This window comes from Macaca thibetana, chromosome 14 (genome assembly GCF_024542745.1).
Source record: "Macaca thibetana thibetana isolate TM-01 chromosome 14, ASM2454274v1, whole genome shotgun sequence".
NCBI lineage: Eukaryota > Metazoa > Chordata > Mammalia > Primates > Cercopithecidae > Macaca > Macaca thibetana.
The window spans coordinates 110,801,928-110,818,552 of record NC_065591.1 but is presented as its reverse complement, the minus strand read 5'-3'; the positions used below and the strand labels follow the sequence as shown (position 1 = coordinate 110,818,552).

General features: G+C 53.5%; 2 protein-coding genes across 7 annotated transcripts in view; both read left to right on the top strand.

Moving 5' to 3' along the window:
* Positions 1-1,726: 1,726 nt before the first annotated feature.
* On the top strand, positions 1,727-15,653 carry HYOU1 (hypoxia up-regulated 1). Of its 6 annotated transcripts, none has more exons than XM_050758394.1 (26): positions 1,727-1,814; positions 2,786-2,883; positions 3,112-3,205; positions 3,384-3,462; positions 3,632-3,786; positions 3,911-3,987; positions 4,298-4,479; positions 4,731-4,846; positions 6,772-6,964; positions 7,172-7,306; positions 7,442-7,524; positions 7,661-7,793; positions 7,987-8,174; positions 8,437-8,575; positions 9,697-9,757; positions 9,893-9,972; positions 10,324-10,509; positions 10,641-10,813; positions 10,958-11,045; positions 11,147-11,269; positions 11,438-11,571; positions 11,699-11,783; positions 13,035-13,275; positions 13,370-13,420; positions 14,006-14,059; positions 14,186-15,653. In XM_050758394.1, exons 2-26 carry the CDS (start codon positions 2,793-2,795, stop codon positions 14,245-14,247), a joined length of 3,003 nt encoding a protein of 1,000 aa, XP_050614351.1. In that variant the 5' UTR covers positions 1,727-1,814; positions 2,786-2,792; the 3' UTR covers positions 14,248-15,653. The 6 variants fall into 6 exon arrangements, with proteins under 6 accessions (XP_050614351.1, XP_050614357.1, XP_050614356.1 ...); XM_050758400.1 differs by having other exon boundaries at positions 1,752-1,814; positions 14,009-14,059; XM_050758399.1 differs by having other exon boundaries at positions 1,762-1,947; positions 14,009-14,059.
* RPS25 (ribosomal protein S25) overlaps positions 10,007-16,625 on the top strand; it is a 34,546-nt gene continuing 27,927 nt past the window's right edge. The window contains exon 1 of the mRNA XM_050758468.1: positions 10,007-10,016. The gene's annotated coding sequence lies outside the window, so the exon portion shown is untranslated. The remainder of the gene's footprint in view (positions 10,017-16,625) is intronic.

The window sequence follows — 16,625 nt, the reverse complement described above, 5'->3', positions numbered from 1 at the left end:
TTTTGAGAGGGAGTCTTGCTCTGTCGCCCAAGCTGGAGTGCAGTGGCGCAATCTCGGCTCACTGCAAGCTCCGCCTCCCGGGTTCACGCCATTCTCCTGCCTCAGCCTCCCGAGTAGCTGGGACTACAGGCGCCCGCCACTGCGCCCGGCTAATTTTTTCTATTTTTAGTAGAGACGGGGTTTCACCATGGTCTCGATCTCCTGACCTTGTGATCCGCCCGCCTCGGCCTTCCAAAGTGCTGGGATTACAGGCGTGAGCCACCGCGCCCGGCCAAGTGAATTTCTATTTCTACCAATTTGTCTACTGCCTGAATACATAACTATTCTTAAAAGGAAGAATAGACTCTCTCTCTGGGACTGCCAATAATTTTTCCTTCTAAGCATAGACACCGGACCACTCTCCACCTAAGCATCACGAAAAATGTAGAGAAAGGAAAAGCTAAGAGCTACTTAAACAAGTTCAGGGTTGACACAGCCCTGGCCCTAAAGGCCAGGGCCTTCAAGCGGGTCTTTCTGTGAAGGGTGGCCAGGCATCAATTTAGTAGGAGAGAAAACAGGTGACTTATTTCCATCCACACTTAAGGAAAATGCACTCTCCAAGGACTGCGGACTTTTTTTTTTTTTTTCTTTTTTCTTTTTTTTTTTTTGAGGAGTCTCGCTGTTGTCGCCCAGGCTGGAGTGCAGTGGCGCAATCTGGGCTCACTGCAACCTCCGCCTCCCAGATTCAAGCAATTCTCCTGCCTCAGCCTCCTGAGCAGCTGAGATTACAGGCGCCTGCCACCAGGCCCTGCTAATTTTTGTAGTTTTGGTAGAGACGGGGGTTCACGATGTTGGCCAGGCTGGTCTCGAACTCCTGACCTCAAGTGATCCGCCCCCCTCGGCCTCCCAAAGTGCTGGGATTACAGGCGTAAACCACCGCGCCCGGGCGACTGCGCACATTTCTATGGAGCTGTAAATTAAAAGAGAAGGTAGTGAGGTGCTTCTGTCATTCTATGGCAGAAACAGCTAAAGAGTAGAGAAATATTCACAAGATTTAATAGAATAGAAATAGGAGAAGGTGCACACATGCTCAACCAACTATAGCCTCACAAATAAGAGTGTCTTTTGCGTGTAGCAAAAGTTTGGAATATTCTTATACAAATGAGTGGGGCTTAACCTAAGAAATCTAGGCCAAATTCTGCGACGAATGCATCGGTTATCTCTGACTCATCAACAAACATCTTTTTCTGTGGCTTCAGTTTCCTCAGTAAAACAGAGGGGGTTGCGGCGGACTCAGTTGGAGGCACAGCCATTCTCCAACGTCTATCTAAAGCCTAGAGCACCTCAATACCAACCGGCAGGCAAGCGCCTCCTCCGCAGGGCTGCGGACGGGACGCCTGTCATCCCATTCCTCGGCCGGGCTCTCCAGGTGACCAGAAGAAAAGCCCCGAGTGCGGGACTGCAGTGCGCCCCACGGGCTCCAGGCGCGGGTCACTCCCGAACCCCGGCAGCGAAGCATCCAGCGCCGGAAAAGGTCCCGCCGTCGACCCGGGGCCGGCGGTGGGGAGGAAGGAGTGGAGCGCGGTGGCCCCGTGACGTGGTCCAATCCCGAGCCGACGCCGGCGGTTTTTGTCCAACCGGTGGCTGGTCCCCTCCGCCGCCCCTAGGACAAGGCAGGCAAAGGGGGGGGGCGGGGCCTGGGACGTGGTCCAATGGATACGCGCGCCGGGGCGGCAGGGGCGGGGCCGGGCGCGCGGCGCAGGGCCGGGCGGCCGAGGCGCCAATGAGCGCGCGCCGCGTCCGGGGCCGGCTGGTGCGCGAGACGCCGCCAAGAGGTTGGTGGCTAATGTAACAGTTTGCAAACCGAGGGGAGTTGTGAAGGGCGCGGGTCGGGGGTGCTGCCGGCCTCGTGGGTACGTTCGTGTCGCGTCTGTCCCAGAGCTGGGGCCGCAGGAGCGGAGGCAAGAGGTAGCGGGGGTGGATGGAGGTGCGGGCCAGCCACCCCTCCTAGGGGAGACAGCGTGCGAGCTCCGGGGGCGGGTCGGAAGCGCAAGGGAGGGCCGCGCGGACGCCGGGCACTCGGCCTCGCACCGGGCTGCTCGCAGCTCGGCCCCCCGGTCTGTCCCCACGCGCTGGGACGGGCGGGATCCGTTTCCGGGAGTGGGAGCCGCCGCCTTCGTCAGGTGAGGCTTAGGTGAACACCGGGTACCGGATACCTGCCGGGCGGGGAACCTTACCGCCCCTGGCACTGCGTCTGTGGGCACAGCGGGGCCGGGGAGTGAGGTGGGAAAGGGAGGGGGCGGGACAACCCGCAGGGATGCCGAGGAGGAGACAGGCCTTTCCTCCATCCTAGTCACCCCCAACGTCATTACCTTTCTCTTCTCGTCCAGGCCCAGCCTGGCTTTCCCCGCCAGGTGTGGGGAGGTGGTTGTGCCCTGGGCGGGGATCCCTGGCCGCACCCCAGGTGTCTGACAACAGGCACAGTGCTGCGGTGCGGCACTCACTGCCTGTGTGGTGGATGAAAGGCTCGGGTCTCCTTCGTCTTGTCCTGTTAGCTTCTCTGTTTAGGGATGTGGCATAGCTGAGGACCCATGCTCTTTCACTTGGGCCTTTGTGTGGGCGCTGCTGGAATGATTAGAGAGTGGTTAGTACCCATCAGGAGGGAGAGGGGGAGAAGTAGGCTGCTTTGCCCTGGGTAAGAATGGAGTAGGTATGAATCTTACAGCTTCTCCGTTCTGGGATGTGGTTCTGTCTCCTTCACTCCGGGCATCCAGTTTGAAGTGTTTTCTTTCTTCGCCTCCCCCAGGGGCACAATGACAGTCAAAGTTAGGAGGCAGAGGCCGAGGAGGCGAGTCTTCTGGGCCTTGGTGGCTGTGCTCTTGGCAGACCTGTTGGCACTGAGTGGTATGTATCCAAGTAGAGGGAGCAAATGGATAAATGATGACTGAAGGATGCGTGATGGGAAGCGGGCTTGGGGCTCTTGGTCAGAAGTCTCTTGAGTTGTTAGGTCCAGACCTTTTTGTCTTTTGCCATCTTCGTTTACCTATGGAAAGTGGTATGCTTTGATTAGAGGGGGGGTCTCAGGAAGGTGGGGGAAGGGAGAGCTAACTGACAAACCTCTTTTCCCTTCAGATACGCTGGCAGTGATGTCTGTGGACCTGGGCAGTGAGTCCATGAAGGTGGCCATCGTCAAACCTGGAGTGCCCATGGAAATTGTCTTGAATAAGTGAGGGTGGCTCCTGTGTTAAGGGTGGGGAACGAGGGAGTCTGGGCTGCAAGTGTGAATGTGTTCATCATAGTGCCCACAGCAGACTTCGGCGTCTGAGTGGTTAAATGTGTGTGAGTGTCGAGGCTTCTGAGTCCTTCTGCTGCAGGCACCTGGGCCCAAAGTCTCTTTTCCTCAGGGAATCTCGGAGGAAAACCCCAGTGATTGTGACCCTGAAAGAAAATGAAAGATTCTTTGGAGACAGTGCAGCAAGCATGGTGAGCTAGCAGTCCCCCTTCCCAGAGCTAGCAGTTCCCACCAGAGTGGTGGGCAGAGGAGAGGAGATGGCAGCCCCTGGAGTCTGTTTCCTTATCAGTCTCTGTGATGTAAGAGGTAGGTAATGGTGGACTTGGGAGCCTAATACTCTGCTCCTTCTTCACCCCTCAGGCCATTAAGAATCCAAAGGCTACGCTGCGTTACTTCCAGCACCTCCTGGGGAAGCAGGCAGATAACCCCCACGTAGCTCTTTACCAGGCCCGCTTCCCGGAGCATGAGCTGACTTTCGACCCACAGAGGCAGACTGTGCACTTTCAGATCAGCCCGTGAGTGTTCTGTTGGGGAAGGTGGTCTCAGCAACTCTGCTGGGCTCCTCATTGGTGTGTGTTCCTGATTGTGCCGCCTTAATGCCTGACTTTCCTTGGCTCCAACTACCTTCCCTCCCCTCAGGCAGCTGCAGTTCTCACCTGAGGAAGTGTTGGGCATGGTTCTCAATTACTCTCGTTCTCTAGCTGAAGATTTTGCAGGTGAGTAGTCAAGGTGGGGCCCTTCATGGCCAGGCTCCCCAGGATCTAGGGCAGTGGTTCTCAAACAGCGGCAACTTTGCCTCCCAGGGAACATTTAGCAACATATGAAGATACGTTTTGGTTGTCGCTTCTAAGGGGTGCAACTGGTATCTAGTGGGTAGAGGCCAGGGATGCTGCTAAACGTCCTATAGTGCACAGGACAGCACCCACAACAAATAATTACTTCGTCCAAAATGTCATTAGTGATGAGATTAGAAGCCCTCATCTAAGGTGTGGAGCCGGTGGGACTCTTTTCTATTGTCATCTGTAGAGCAGCCCATCAAGGATGCAGTGATCACCGTGCCAGTCTTCTTCAACCAGGCCGAGCGCCGAGCTGTGCTGCAAGCTGCTCGCATGGCTGGCCTCAAAGTGCTGCAGCTCATCAATGACAACACTGCCACTGCCCTCAGCTATGGTGTCTTCCGCCGGAAAGATATCAACACCACTGCCCAGGTGAGCCGGGGGGCCTGACCAGACATGCAGGGTGACTGAATCTAAGGACGGAGGCCACTTGGTCCCTTTTGCATCTTGTTTGCATGGGCTGGCCCTTGGCAAAATGTACCAATAGCCTCCTCCCAGTCCCTCTTGGAGCTGTTTAGCTTTATGTTAAGAGTCAGACAGCCCCTTGGAAGCAGGCGGGTGGGCAGGCAGGCACCCTGGAGTTTGAAAAGGTTCCTGTGACAGTTGCCTTCATATCTCTACAGAATATCATGTTCTATGACATGGGCTCGGGCAGCACTGTATGCACCATTGTGACCTACCAGATGGTGAAGACTAAGGAAGCTGGGATGCAGCCACAGCTGCAGATCCGGGGAGTAGGGTAAGTGGGTACTTGGCAGGGAGGGCTTCTTGTGAAGACCCTCAAGTCAGGGGTTTCTTCTTGGAGAAGAAACACTGCTTTGCTGTCCTGCATGCTGCAGGAATGCTCTCCCGATTGAGCCATCAGTCATTGTAGGGGACCACTCACAAAGAGTAAGGGGAAGCTGGGGTGCAGGGGAGGACAGTTTGGGAAAATTGGAAGACATGAACTTTCGAAACGTATTCTAAGGAAATCCATGGAGCTGCAGGCCATATGTAGGGTGTCAGATTCAATCATGTTTTTGTTCTCTTGTCATTTCCAGTTAAATAATTTACCACTCTTGTTGTCATGTTTTTTAATTTTTTTTATTTTTATGACCTGTGACATAGCCTTCAGGAGATCCTGAGAACATGTGCCCTGTTGTCTCATTTCTTGAAGCCATCTTTTTCTGACTTCACCATTACCACCCAGTCCAAGTTACCATCAGCTTTTATTTGCAGAATTAAAAACATCTCCCTGTTTCTGGTGATGTCTCCTTTTACTTCTTTCTTCGTATTAGAGGGTTCTTCTTAAAATCCAACCTGATCATTAACCTGTTTCTTTTTTTTTTTTTTTTTTTTTTTTTTTTTTGAGACGGAGTCTCGCTCTGTCGCCCGGGCTGGAGTGCAGTGGCCGGATCTCAGCTCACTGCAAGCTCCGCCTCCGGGGTTTACGCCATTCTCCTGCCTCAGTCTCCCGAGTAGCTGGGACTACAGGCGCCCGCCATCTCGCCCGGCTAGTTTTTTGTATTTTTTAGTAGAGACGGGGTTTCACTGTGTTCGCCAGGATGGTCTCGATCTCCTGACCTCGTGATCCGCCCATCTTGGCCTCCCAAAGTGCTGGGATTACAGGCTTGAGCCACCGCGCCCGGCCTAACCTGTTTCTTTAAAAACCTGTCATTGGCTCCAAAACTTTCCCTGCGCCTGTCTCAACCCTGCCTTCTGCAGCCTGTCTGAGCCCTGAGCCCTCTCGCTCTTTGAGCCCCAGATGCTTGCCTTCCTCTGGAACTTGCCATGTACTCTCCCACTTCAAGTTCTTTATGAACATTATTGCCTCTGTCTAGAATGTTCTTTCCCCTCCAGCTAGTGAACTCTGAACTTTTCAGTTCAAGGGATGCTTGCACTGAACTCATCCTTCAGGTTTCAGTTCAAGCATCACTTTTTTTTTTTTTTTTTTTTGAGACGGAGTCTTGCTTAGTCGGCTAGGCTGGAGTGCAGTGGCGAGATCTCGGCTCACTGCAAGCTCCGCCTTCCGGGTTCATGCCATTCTCCTGCCTCAGCCTCCCAAGTAGCTGGGACTACAGGCACCCGCCACCTCGCCCGGCTAATTTTTTGCATTTTTTTTTTTTAGTAGAGACGGGGTTTCATCGTGTTAGCCAGGATGGTCTTGATCTCCTGACCTCGTGATCTGCCCGCCTCGGCCTCCCAAAGTGCTGGGATTACAAGCGTGAGCCACCGCACCCAGCCTCAAGCATCACTTTAGGGGACATGTTCTTGGGCCTCCCTCAGTAGCTTGAATCTCCCCCTGCATGTTCTTCAGGCATTGTCCCCTGACCTTTACAACATGTGACGTAGTGATAATTTCACATTTATGCGACTATTCAACTTTTCCATACCAGGGACCCTGTCTCTCTCCCCGCTGCCACATTTGTATTCCCAGAGAGAAGTACTAAGTAATGCTCAGTAAACACTGTCGAATGAATGAGTGGAAGAAGGGTCACTGTGAGGTGTCAGCTGTGCTGTAGAGCGTTGAGGGCAGAGTGTGTGTCCACACATGGGGCACTGGAGATGAACAAGGTCCCCTGAGATGAAGGAAAGTTGCCATGTGGGGATGAGAGTCAGGCTCCTATGCAGATGTGGGGACCCCATGTTTTCTTCACTTTTTTCCCTGCTCCCTTTTCTCAACAGATTTGACCGCACCCTGGGGGGCCTGGAGATGGAGCTCCGGCTTCGAGAACACCTGGCTGGGCTTTTCAATGAGCAGCGCAAGGGTCAGAGAGCAAAGGATGTGCGGGAGAACCCACGCGCCATGGCCAAGCTGTTGCGTGAGGCTAATCGGCTCAAAACCGTCCTCAGTGCCAATGCTGACCACATGGCACAGGTGCCCACAAGTGGCTGGTTGAGGCTATATTTGTCCCACGTAGAGGGTGGGGGACCCTGCCACTGAACTAGACTGCTCGTTCCTGGCATGGCCCATGCTCCTCCCTCTACCATCCTCCCCAAAGACCTATTCTTTTTGTTTCTGTCCTACTCACCAAGAGAGTGGGACCTGGGCAAGAACTCCCTGACAGTCCCCATCCTTCCCCAGATTGAAGGCCTGATGGATGATGTGGACTTCAAGGCAAAAGTGACTCGTGTGGAATTTGAGGAGTTGTGTGCAGACTTGTTTGAGCGGGTGCCTGGGCCTGTACAGCAGGCCCTCCAGAGTGCCGAAATGAGTCTGGTGAGCGAGTAGGGGAAGGTGGGAATGCCCTGTAGGAAAGGGCATAGGAAACCCATGGGATGTCAAGGGACGAGTCAGTGCTGAGGAAGAGCACTAAGTGTCTGCTGTTCCACCTCTCATTCTTACCCACTGCAGGATGAGATTGAGCAGGTGATCCTGGTGGGCGGGGCCACTCGGGTCCCCAAAGTTCAGGAGGTGTTGCTGAAGGCCGTGGGCAAGTGAGTTTAGGGGCTAGAGCGCTGGGCTGAGTTCTGCCTGGGGCACAGCTTTGGGCTGAGCAGCTGGAGGGCTGAGGGGGGAAGTCCCAGTTGCATGCTCCAGGGTAGGCTGTGCTGAGGCTTGGGATTTTCCCAGGGAGGAGCTGGGGAAGAACATCAATGCAGATGAAGCAGCTGCCATGGGGGCAGTGTACCAGGCAGCTGCACTCAGCAAAGCCTTTAAAGTGAAGCCATTTGTCGTCCGAGATGCAGTGGTCTACCCCATCCTGGTGAGTGAGCCTGACTGAGCAGGTGACAAGCTCCCTTTACCTCTCCCAAGTGGGGTTTCCCCTTCTGTCTGCTCTGTCTCATCCCTTTGTCTTTCTGCTAAGAGGTATTCCCCACCCTACCCCCATCCTTACCCCAGAACCTACTTGGGTTCTCTAGTGTGCAACAGTATGCCTCTGTCTGCCTGCTGTGTAGGTGGAGTTCACGAGGGAGGTGGAGGAGGAGCCTGGGGTTCACAGCCTAAAGCACAATAAACGGGTACTTTTCTCTCGGATGGGGCCCTACCCTCAACGCAAAGTCATCACCTTTAACCGCTACAGCCATGATTTCAACTTCCACATCAACTACGGTGACCTGGGCTTCCTGGGGCCTGAAGATCTTCGGTGAGGGGCGGGGGTGCAGGATGGGAGCTCCAGGGACAGGGAGGCATGGCTGCCGGACAATGAGGACTGGGGGTGAGGGAGGATGTGGGCCTGCAGGGCTGAAACAGGGCAGCTATGAGCAACTTCTCTGGAGAATGCATCCATCCTCCTGAGTGTGCCCTTGGGGAGTGCCCCTGACACCTCATGCCAGGAGGCCATGTTGTCTAGAGGGGGAGATGGGCTGGAATGGGTCCCCCTGAACTCCTCTTTCCTCCCCAACCAGGGTATTTGGCTCCCAGAATCTGACCACAGTGAAGCTAAAAGGGGTGGGTGACAGCTTCAAGAAGTATCCTGACTACGAGTCCAAGGGCATCAAGGCTCACTTCAACCTGGATGAGAGTGGCGTGCTCAGTCTAGATAGGGTGAGAGCTAAAGGAGACCCTGGGTGCAGGGCAGGGGCTCAGGCCCTGCCAGCCATTTCCAAAGTGGGTTCCACATGGCATTAGGATATGGTAACCAGAAGTTTAGGAATCAGAAAAATGTTGGCTCTAAACAGCTAAGCGGTGATCTGGTGCAGACCTCCTTATAGCCTATAAGTGCTTATAGGCATTGTAAATTTCTTGGAACTGTTGAATAGTTTGAAGAATCTACTCTTTTTTTTTTTTTGAGATGGGGTCTTGGCTCTGTCACTTAGGCCGGAATATAGTAGCATAGTCATAGCTCATTCCAGCCTTGAACACCTGGGCTTAAATGATCCATCTCAGTCTCCTGAGTAGGTGAGATGACATGCATGTGCCACCACATCCTGCTAAATTTTTTTGTTCTTTTTATAGAGACAGGGTCTCACTATGTTGCCCAGACTGGTCTCTAACTCCTGGGATCAAACGATCCTCCTGCCTCAACCTCCCAAAGTACAGGGATTACAGGTGGGAGCCACTGTGCCTGGCCTCAGGAATCCACTTATTATTATTATTACTTTTTTTTGAGACAGAGTCTGCTTGTCTAGGCTGGAGTACAGTGGCGCAGTCTTGCAACCTCTGCCTCCCGGGTTCAAGCGATTCTCCTGTCTCAGCCTCCTGAGTAGCTGGGATTACAGGCGCCCGCCACCACGCCTGGCTAATTTTTGTTATTTGGAGTAGAGATGGGGTTTCACCATGTTGGCCAGTCTGGTCTCAAAACCCTGACCTCAAGTGATCCACCCGCCTTGGCCTCCCAAACTGTTGAGATTACAAGTATAAGCCACTGTACTCAGGCAGGAATCCGTTTTTGAAGAACAAATCTTGGAATATGGATTTAATGGCTCATACAATTACTGAGTGGAGAAGTAGGGGGCTCTTTGGGGAAAGAGGAGCTGGGACCCTATTCGTGGAGGCCTCCTAATCAAGAGATGGGCAACCAACTCCCAAGTCCTTAGAAAAGGCAGCTGAGAGACTAGGCCTGCAACAGCATGGAGTGTGCATAAGCAGACACCCACTTTGGCAGGATGTTTGTGGAGAACAGGTGGATTAGCCTGTGTGTTTCTTGATTTTGAACCTGTTTTCAGGTGGAGTCTGTATTTGAGACACTAGTGGAGGACAGCCCAGAAGAGGAATCTACTCTCACCAGTAAGATGGGCATGCATGTGTGTACGGGAGAGAATGTGTGAGCGTTCGGGTGGTGGACAGGGCATGGCCCTTGGGTTAGAAGGTGGAGTCAGTGCTGTGGTCTCCTTTTGAGTCTTTGGGTTTTCCTCCCCCTAGAACTTGGCAACACCATTTCCAGCCTGTTTGGAGGCGGTACCACACCAGATGCCAAGGAGAACGGTACTGATACTGTCCAGGTGAGTTCAGGATGGAGCCAGGGGAGCATGGAGGACAGTGGGGGATGCAGGTGGTAGCAGCAGAGGAAGGGGGTGAGGGTAGGCCACACCTGCCCCTGTTATGTTAACCATTCACTCCCCAGGATCTTCTGGGCTCTCAACTGTTTCTTGACCGGTGCTCCCAAGGCCCATTCCCCTTGTTCCAGATTCTCTTCCTTTGTCCAGCTAAATTGTCACAGTCCAAGCAGGCCATTGACCATTTGCATAGAGCGGTCACCTGTATGGAACCCCATGGGGTCAGCGGTGCTCAGCCAGGCCTGCCTGGAGGCTCTGCTCCTGATCATTCCGTGGGGCGCCTGTGGTATTTCCCAGGAGGAAGAGGAGAGCCCTGCAGAGGGGAGCAAGGATGAGCCTGGGGAGCAGGTGGAGCTCAAGGAGGAAGCTGAGGCCCCGGTGGAGGATGGCTCTCAGCCCCTGCCCCCTGAACCTAAGGGAGATGCAGCCCCCGAGGGAGAAAAGGCCACAGAAAAAGAAAATGGGGACAAGTCTGAGGCCCAGGTGAGCTGTGGCGGAGGAAGGCCAGTGTGGATCCAGAGACTAAGGGAGCGGGCAACTGCCTTGTATCTGACCCCATGGAGAATGTAGGAGGGCAGAGGCTTTTCCTGACACCCCTGACTCTTCCCACCCAGAAGCCAAGTGAGAAGGCAGAGGCAGGGCCTGAGGGCATCGCTCCAGCCCCAGAGGGAGAGAAGAAACAGAAGCCTGCCAGGAAGCAGCGAATGGTTGAGGAGATTGGGGTGGAGCTGGTCGTTCTGGACCTGCCTGACTTGCCAGAGGATAAGCTGGCTCAGTCGGTGCAGAAGTAAGTGAGGACAGATGGTGTGTACATGTGTGAGCAGGGTGGGCAGGGTGTGGGATGGCGCCCTGGGAGGGAGGGCTGTCTGACCCAGAGTCTCAAGTTCTCACTCGCTCTCTCCCTCATCCCTACCCCTCCTTCGTCCCGTAGACTTCAGGACTTGACACTCCGAGACCTGGAGAAGCAGGAACGGGAAAAAGCTGCCAACAGCTTGGAAGCGTTCATCTTTGAGACCCAGGTCAGTGGGCAGGAGGCAGCAGCCCCTGCGGGCTTATGCCTGGCTCTGCGGGCATTGCCCCTGGGCTTGCGGGTGCATGTGTTTGCATGTCCCCCACCCAGGACAAGCTGTACCAGCCCGAGTACCAGGAAGTGTCCACAGAGGAGCAGCGTGAGGAGATCTCTGGGAAGCTCAGCGCCGCATCCACCTGGCTGGAGGATGAGGGTGTTGGAGCCACCACAGTGGTGAGGGGCCTCTCAGGACATGGCAGGTGGAATGGGAGCTCTCCTTCCTCTCCCAGGGTCAGAGAGAGAGAGAAGAGCCGGGGCTTGAGCCCATAAAGAAAGACAGGGGGCTGACTCCAGGCTCTGCTGTCGTCCCTCCACCCCTCTGCCCAATCCCACATCCATCAGATGTTGAAGGAGAAGCTGGCTGAGCTGAGGAAGCTGTGCCAAGGGCTGTTTTTTCGGGTAGAGGAGCGCAAGAAGTGGCCCGAACGGCTGTCTGCCCTCGATAATCTCCTCAACCATTCCAGCATGTTCCTCAAGTAAGCAGCCCCTGAACCCTGTATGCAGTCCTGCCAGACCACTGGTTCTCATTCCTCCCAGCTTCCCACTCCCCACACCCCAGACCCCTCTCCCTCTGAAGTTAATGGTCTCCTTTCTGCCTTCCAGGGGGGCCAGGCTCATCCCAGAGATGGACCAGATCTTCACTGAGGTGGAGATGACAACATTAGAGAAAGTCATCAATGAGACCTGGGTAATCACTTCATAAATACTTAACCAGATACTTAGCTGCCATCCTAGGTACTGTGGGAGAGGCGGAGAGAGGAAGCCACAGCAACCCCTGCCTCCTGGCTTAGCATCTAATCTGAAGACAAAAGATGTTTGTATTTGAGCCCACATCTGATTAGTCCCAAGCAAGAGCCATGGCCATAAGAGTCATCAGACTGGAGGAGCAAAATGCCCATGCCATGAGGATAGAAAAAGCTGCTTTGAGGGTCTGGGATTTGACCTAGGTCAGAACATGGTCCAGGATTTGGCTAGGTGAGACTGATGTGGCATGTGAAGTAGAAACTGTTTTGGATGTGTGGGGACTCTTGAGCCACAGCTCAGAAGTGGAGAGTCAAGAAAGGAGTATTCAGCCGAGCACAGTGGCTCATGCCTGTAATCCCAGCACTTTGGGAGGCTGAGGCAGGTGAATCATGAGGTCAAGAGATCGAGACCATCCTGGTCAACATGGTGAAACCCCATCTCTACTAAAAATACAGAAATTAGGACGGGCGCGGTGGCTCAAGCCTGTAATCCCAGCACTTTGGGAGGCCGAGACGGGCGGATCACAAGGTCAGGAGATCGAGACCATACTGGCTAACACGGCGAAACCCCGTCTCTACTAAAAACACAAAAAATTAGCCGGGCGAGGTGGCGGCGCCTGTGGTCCCAGCTACTCGGGAGGCTGAGGCAGGAGAATGGCGGGAACCCAGGAGGCGGAGCTTGCAGTGAGCTGAGATCTGGCCACTGCACTCCAGCCTGGGCGACAGAGCGAGACTCCGTCTCAAAAAAAAAAAAAAAAAATACAGAAATTAGCTGGGCGTGGTAGGGCGTGCCTGTAGTCCTAGCTACTCGGGAGACTGAGGCAGGAGAATTGTTTGAACCCAGGAGGCGGAAGTTGCAGTGAGTTGAGATCGTGCCACTGCACTCCAGCCTGGCAACAGAGCGAGACTCCGTCTCAAAAAATAAAAATAAAAAAGGAATTTTCAAGGGGTTTGTTCAGTTGCAGTCACTCCAGAGTAGTAGGATGTAAGCCAGAAACATGCAGGTTGGGACTTCGTTGTGGAGAACCTTTATAATACCCTTCTGAGGAGTCTGTTAGCCTCATGGGACTGAGGCCAGGGGTGGCAGTGATTTGCAGTCTGAGGGAAGAGGCTGGTTGAGGGTGTGATTCCATCTGGGACAGAGATGTCTGCTCTCTCCATGGCTAGCTCGGAGCCTCTCCTGGTCTCACCCACAGGCCTGGAAGAATGCAACTCTGGCCGAGCAGGCCAAGCTGCCCGCCACAGAGAAGCCCGTGTTGCTCTCAAAAGACATTGAGGCCAAGATGATGGCCCTGGACCGAGAGGTGCAGTATCTGCTCAATAAGGCCAAGTTTACCAAGCCCCGGCCCCGGCCCAAAGACAAGAATGGGACCCGGGCAGAGCCACCCCTCAATGCCAGTGCCAGTGACCAGGGGGAGAAGGTCATCCTTCCAGCAGGTGAGGGCAGGGTACCTGGCTGCATGTTCTGCTGGACAGAGAGATGGCCTCCTTTCCCTCCTGAGGCTGTGTCTTACCCCTGGTTTCCTTCCAGGCCAGACTGAAGATGCAGAGCCCATTTCAGAACCGGAGAAAGTAGAGACTGGTGAGTTGGAGCAACCATGGTTGAGCACGTGGATGTTGCATTAGCCCAGGGCTAGGCAAACTGGCAGGCACAGCCTGTTTCTAGACAGCCCATGAGCTTGAATGGCCTTTGCGTTTTTAAAGGGTTGTTTAAAAAAAAAAAAAAGGCTGGGCGCGGTGGCTCACACCTGTAATCCCAGCTCTTTGAGAGGCTGAGGCGGGTGGATCACCTGAGGTCAGGAGTTCGAGACCATCCTGGCCAACATGGTGAAACCCCATCTCTACTAAAAAATGCCAAAAAAATGAGTCAGGCGTGGTGGCGCACACCTTTAATCCCAGCTACTCAGGAGGCTGAGGCAGGAGAATCCCTTGAACCTGGGAGGCGGAGATTGCAGTAAACTGAGATGGCGCCACTGCACTCTGCACTCCAGCCTGGGCAACAGAGACTCCGTCTCAAAAAAAAAAAAAAAAAAGAGTAGGCAAAGAGACCAAATGTGGTTCATGTATCCTAAAATATTTACTAGGTGGCTCTTCATGGAAAAACTGGCCCAGCCTTCCCTTAGCCTCTTCTTCCCTTTTGAGGAGACTAACCTGTTCCTTTCCAAAGCAGGATCGGAGCCAGGAGACACTGAGCCTTTGGAGTTAGGAGGTCCTGGAGCAGGTGAGGGTGGAGCTGGGGCTACAGTGGGAAGCCTGGTGGGGTCTCAGGAAATCCTCTGCAAAGAACTGGGGTTGGTTCCTCTGTTTCACCTGCCGTGATTCCTTTGCTCCCCCAAACTCCCAACAGAACCTGAACAGAAAGAACAATTGACAGGACAGAAGCGGCCTTTGAAGAACGACGAACTATAACGCCCACCTCTGTTTTTCCCATTCATCTCCACCCCCTTCCCCCACTACTTCTATTTATTAAACATCAAGGGTGGGGGGAGGGGTAGGTCCTGCCCTCGGCTGGAGTTCCTTTCTCACCCGTGATTGGAGGTGTGGAGAAGGGGAAGGGAGAGACAGCTCACTGGTTCCTTCTGCAGTACCTCTGTGGTTAAAAATGGAACCTGTTCTCTTCCCCAGCCCCACTCCCTGTTCCCTACCCATATAGGCCCTAAATTTGGGAAAAATCACTGTTATGTCTTAATTTGCCTGTGGGTAGGGAGAGAATGGCTGCCAGTGGTTGATGGGTCCTGGTGATGGGAAGGGTATCTGGGGTTGCTGGGGAGTTTCCACTCTTCTCTGGTGATCCTTCCTTCCCTCCCTTCCTCTCCCACCATGCGATCAGCATTCTTTCAGGCCAGTGTCTTCAGAGCCTCGGTTACCAGGTTTGGTTTCCGAGTGCCTATCTGTACTCTTTCCTCCCTCTGCGGGCTTCTCTTTCCCTGAGCCTCCCTCCCCCGTTCCCATCCAGCTTCTTTCCCCCTGGGTTTCCTTGGCTTCCTGCTGCAAATTGGGCAGTTCTCTGCCCCTTGCCTAAAAACCTGTACCTCTGGATTGGTGGAAGTAAATCTGGAAGGATTCTCACTCGTATTTCCGACCCCTAGTGGCCAGAGGAGGGAGGGACACAGTGAAGAAGGGAGTCCACCACCTCTCCAAAGAGGAAAGCCACGTAGAGAGGTTGGCATGGGGTGCCCACATCCTGCAAGCTCTGTTATAATCTGCATCTTTCCAGCAGCCTGGTACCCCAGGTTCCTGTAACTCCCTGCCTCCTCCTCTCTTCTGCTGTTCTGCTCCTCCCAGACAGAGCCTTTCCCTCACCCCCTGACCCCTGGGCTGACCAAATGTGCTTTCTACTGTGAGCCCCTATCCCAAGGTCCTGGGGAAAGGAGAGACCATGGCGTGAATGTAGAGATGCCACCTCCCTCTCTCCGAGGCAGGCCTGTGGATGAAGGAGGAGGGTCAGGGCTGGCCTTCCTCTGTGCATCGCTCTGCTAGGATGGGGACCCCTGACCCACCATGCCTATGCCTAGGGAGCCCGTCTCCAGTATTCCGTCTGTAGCAGAAGCTAGGGCTGCCACCCCAGGTCCATGGCAAGAATGAACCTGGCTGTGTCAGTCATTTTGTCTTTTCCTTTTTTTTTTTTTTTTTTTTTTTTTGCCACATTGGCAGAGATGGGGCCTAAGGGTCCCACCCCTCACCCCACCCCCACCTCTTCTGTATGTTTGAATTATTTCAGTAGCAGTTGATGCTGGTTGGACAGGTTTGAGTCAAGTTGTACTTTGCTCCATTGTTAATTGAGAAACTATTTCAATAAAATATTCTTTTCTACAGTTTTTGTGCCGTGAGTTTTTAAAAATAGAAAAATTTGGCCGGGCGCGGTGGCTCAAGCCTGTAATCCCAGCACTTTTTAGGCCGAACGGGCGGATCACGAGGTCAGGAATCGAGACCATCCTGGCTAACACGGTGAAACCCCGTCTCTACTAAAAAATACAAAAAAAACTAGCCGGGCGCAGTGGCGGGCCCTGTAGGCCCAGGTGGGAGGCTGAGGCAGGAGAATGGCGTCCCGGGAGGCGGAGCTTGCAGTGACCGGCCATTTCCAGCCTGGGACAGAGCGAGACTCCGTCCAAAAAAAAAAAAAAAAAAAAAAAAATTTTTAAATAGAAACTTTGGGCCAGGCATGGTGGCTCATACCTGTCATCTTAACATTTTGGGAGGCCAAGATGGGAGGATCGCTTGAGGCCAGACCAGCCTGGGCAACAGCGAGACCCTGTCTCAAAAAAAAAAAAAAAATCTGAGTGTGGGGATGTGTGCCTGTAGACCAAGCTACTTCGGAGACTGAGGCTGCAGGGTGGGTCCCTTGGGCCCAGGACTTTGAGGCTTCAGTGAGCTATGATCGTGTCACTGCACTCCAGCATGTGTGACAGTGAAAACCTCAAAAATGTTTGAATAATTATCAAAATGTTATTAACACTTTGGACTTAGTTGAGATTTGTATATGTATTTTTTTCATGGGAACAAAATACTGGTTTTATTTTACTGCTAACATTATTTGGACTCCTATATCCCAGGTATTTTTAGGTAACTTTTTTTTTTTTTTTTTTGAGACTGAGTCCTACTCTGTTGCCCAGGCTGGAGTGTAATAGTGCAATCCAGGCTCACTGCAACCTCCACCTCCCGGATTCAAGTGATTCTACTGCCTCAGCCTCCCGAGTAGCTGGGATTACTGGCACCCGCCACCATGCCCAGCTAATTTTTTTTGTATTTTAGTAGAGACGGGATTTTGCCATGTTGGACAAGCTGGT

What these genes read in the sequence shown, in the direction of transcription:
- HYOU1 (XM_050758394.1), top strand. Translation starts at nt 2,793, where the DNA reads ATGACAGTCAAAGTTAGGAGGCAGAGGCCGAGGAGGCGAGTCTTCTGG. An exon ending in AGAGGAATCTACTCTCACCA is followed by an intron (nt 9,758 to 9,892) that starts GTAAGATGGGCA and finishes TCCTCCCCCTAG; the next exon opens with AACTTGGCAACACCATTTCC. An exon ending in CATTCCAGCATGTTCCTCAA is followed by an intron (nt 11,572 to 11,698) that starts GTAAGCAGCCCC and finishes TCTGCCTTCCAG; the next exon opens with GGGGGCCAGGCTCATCCCAG.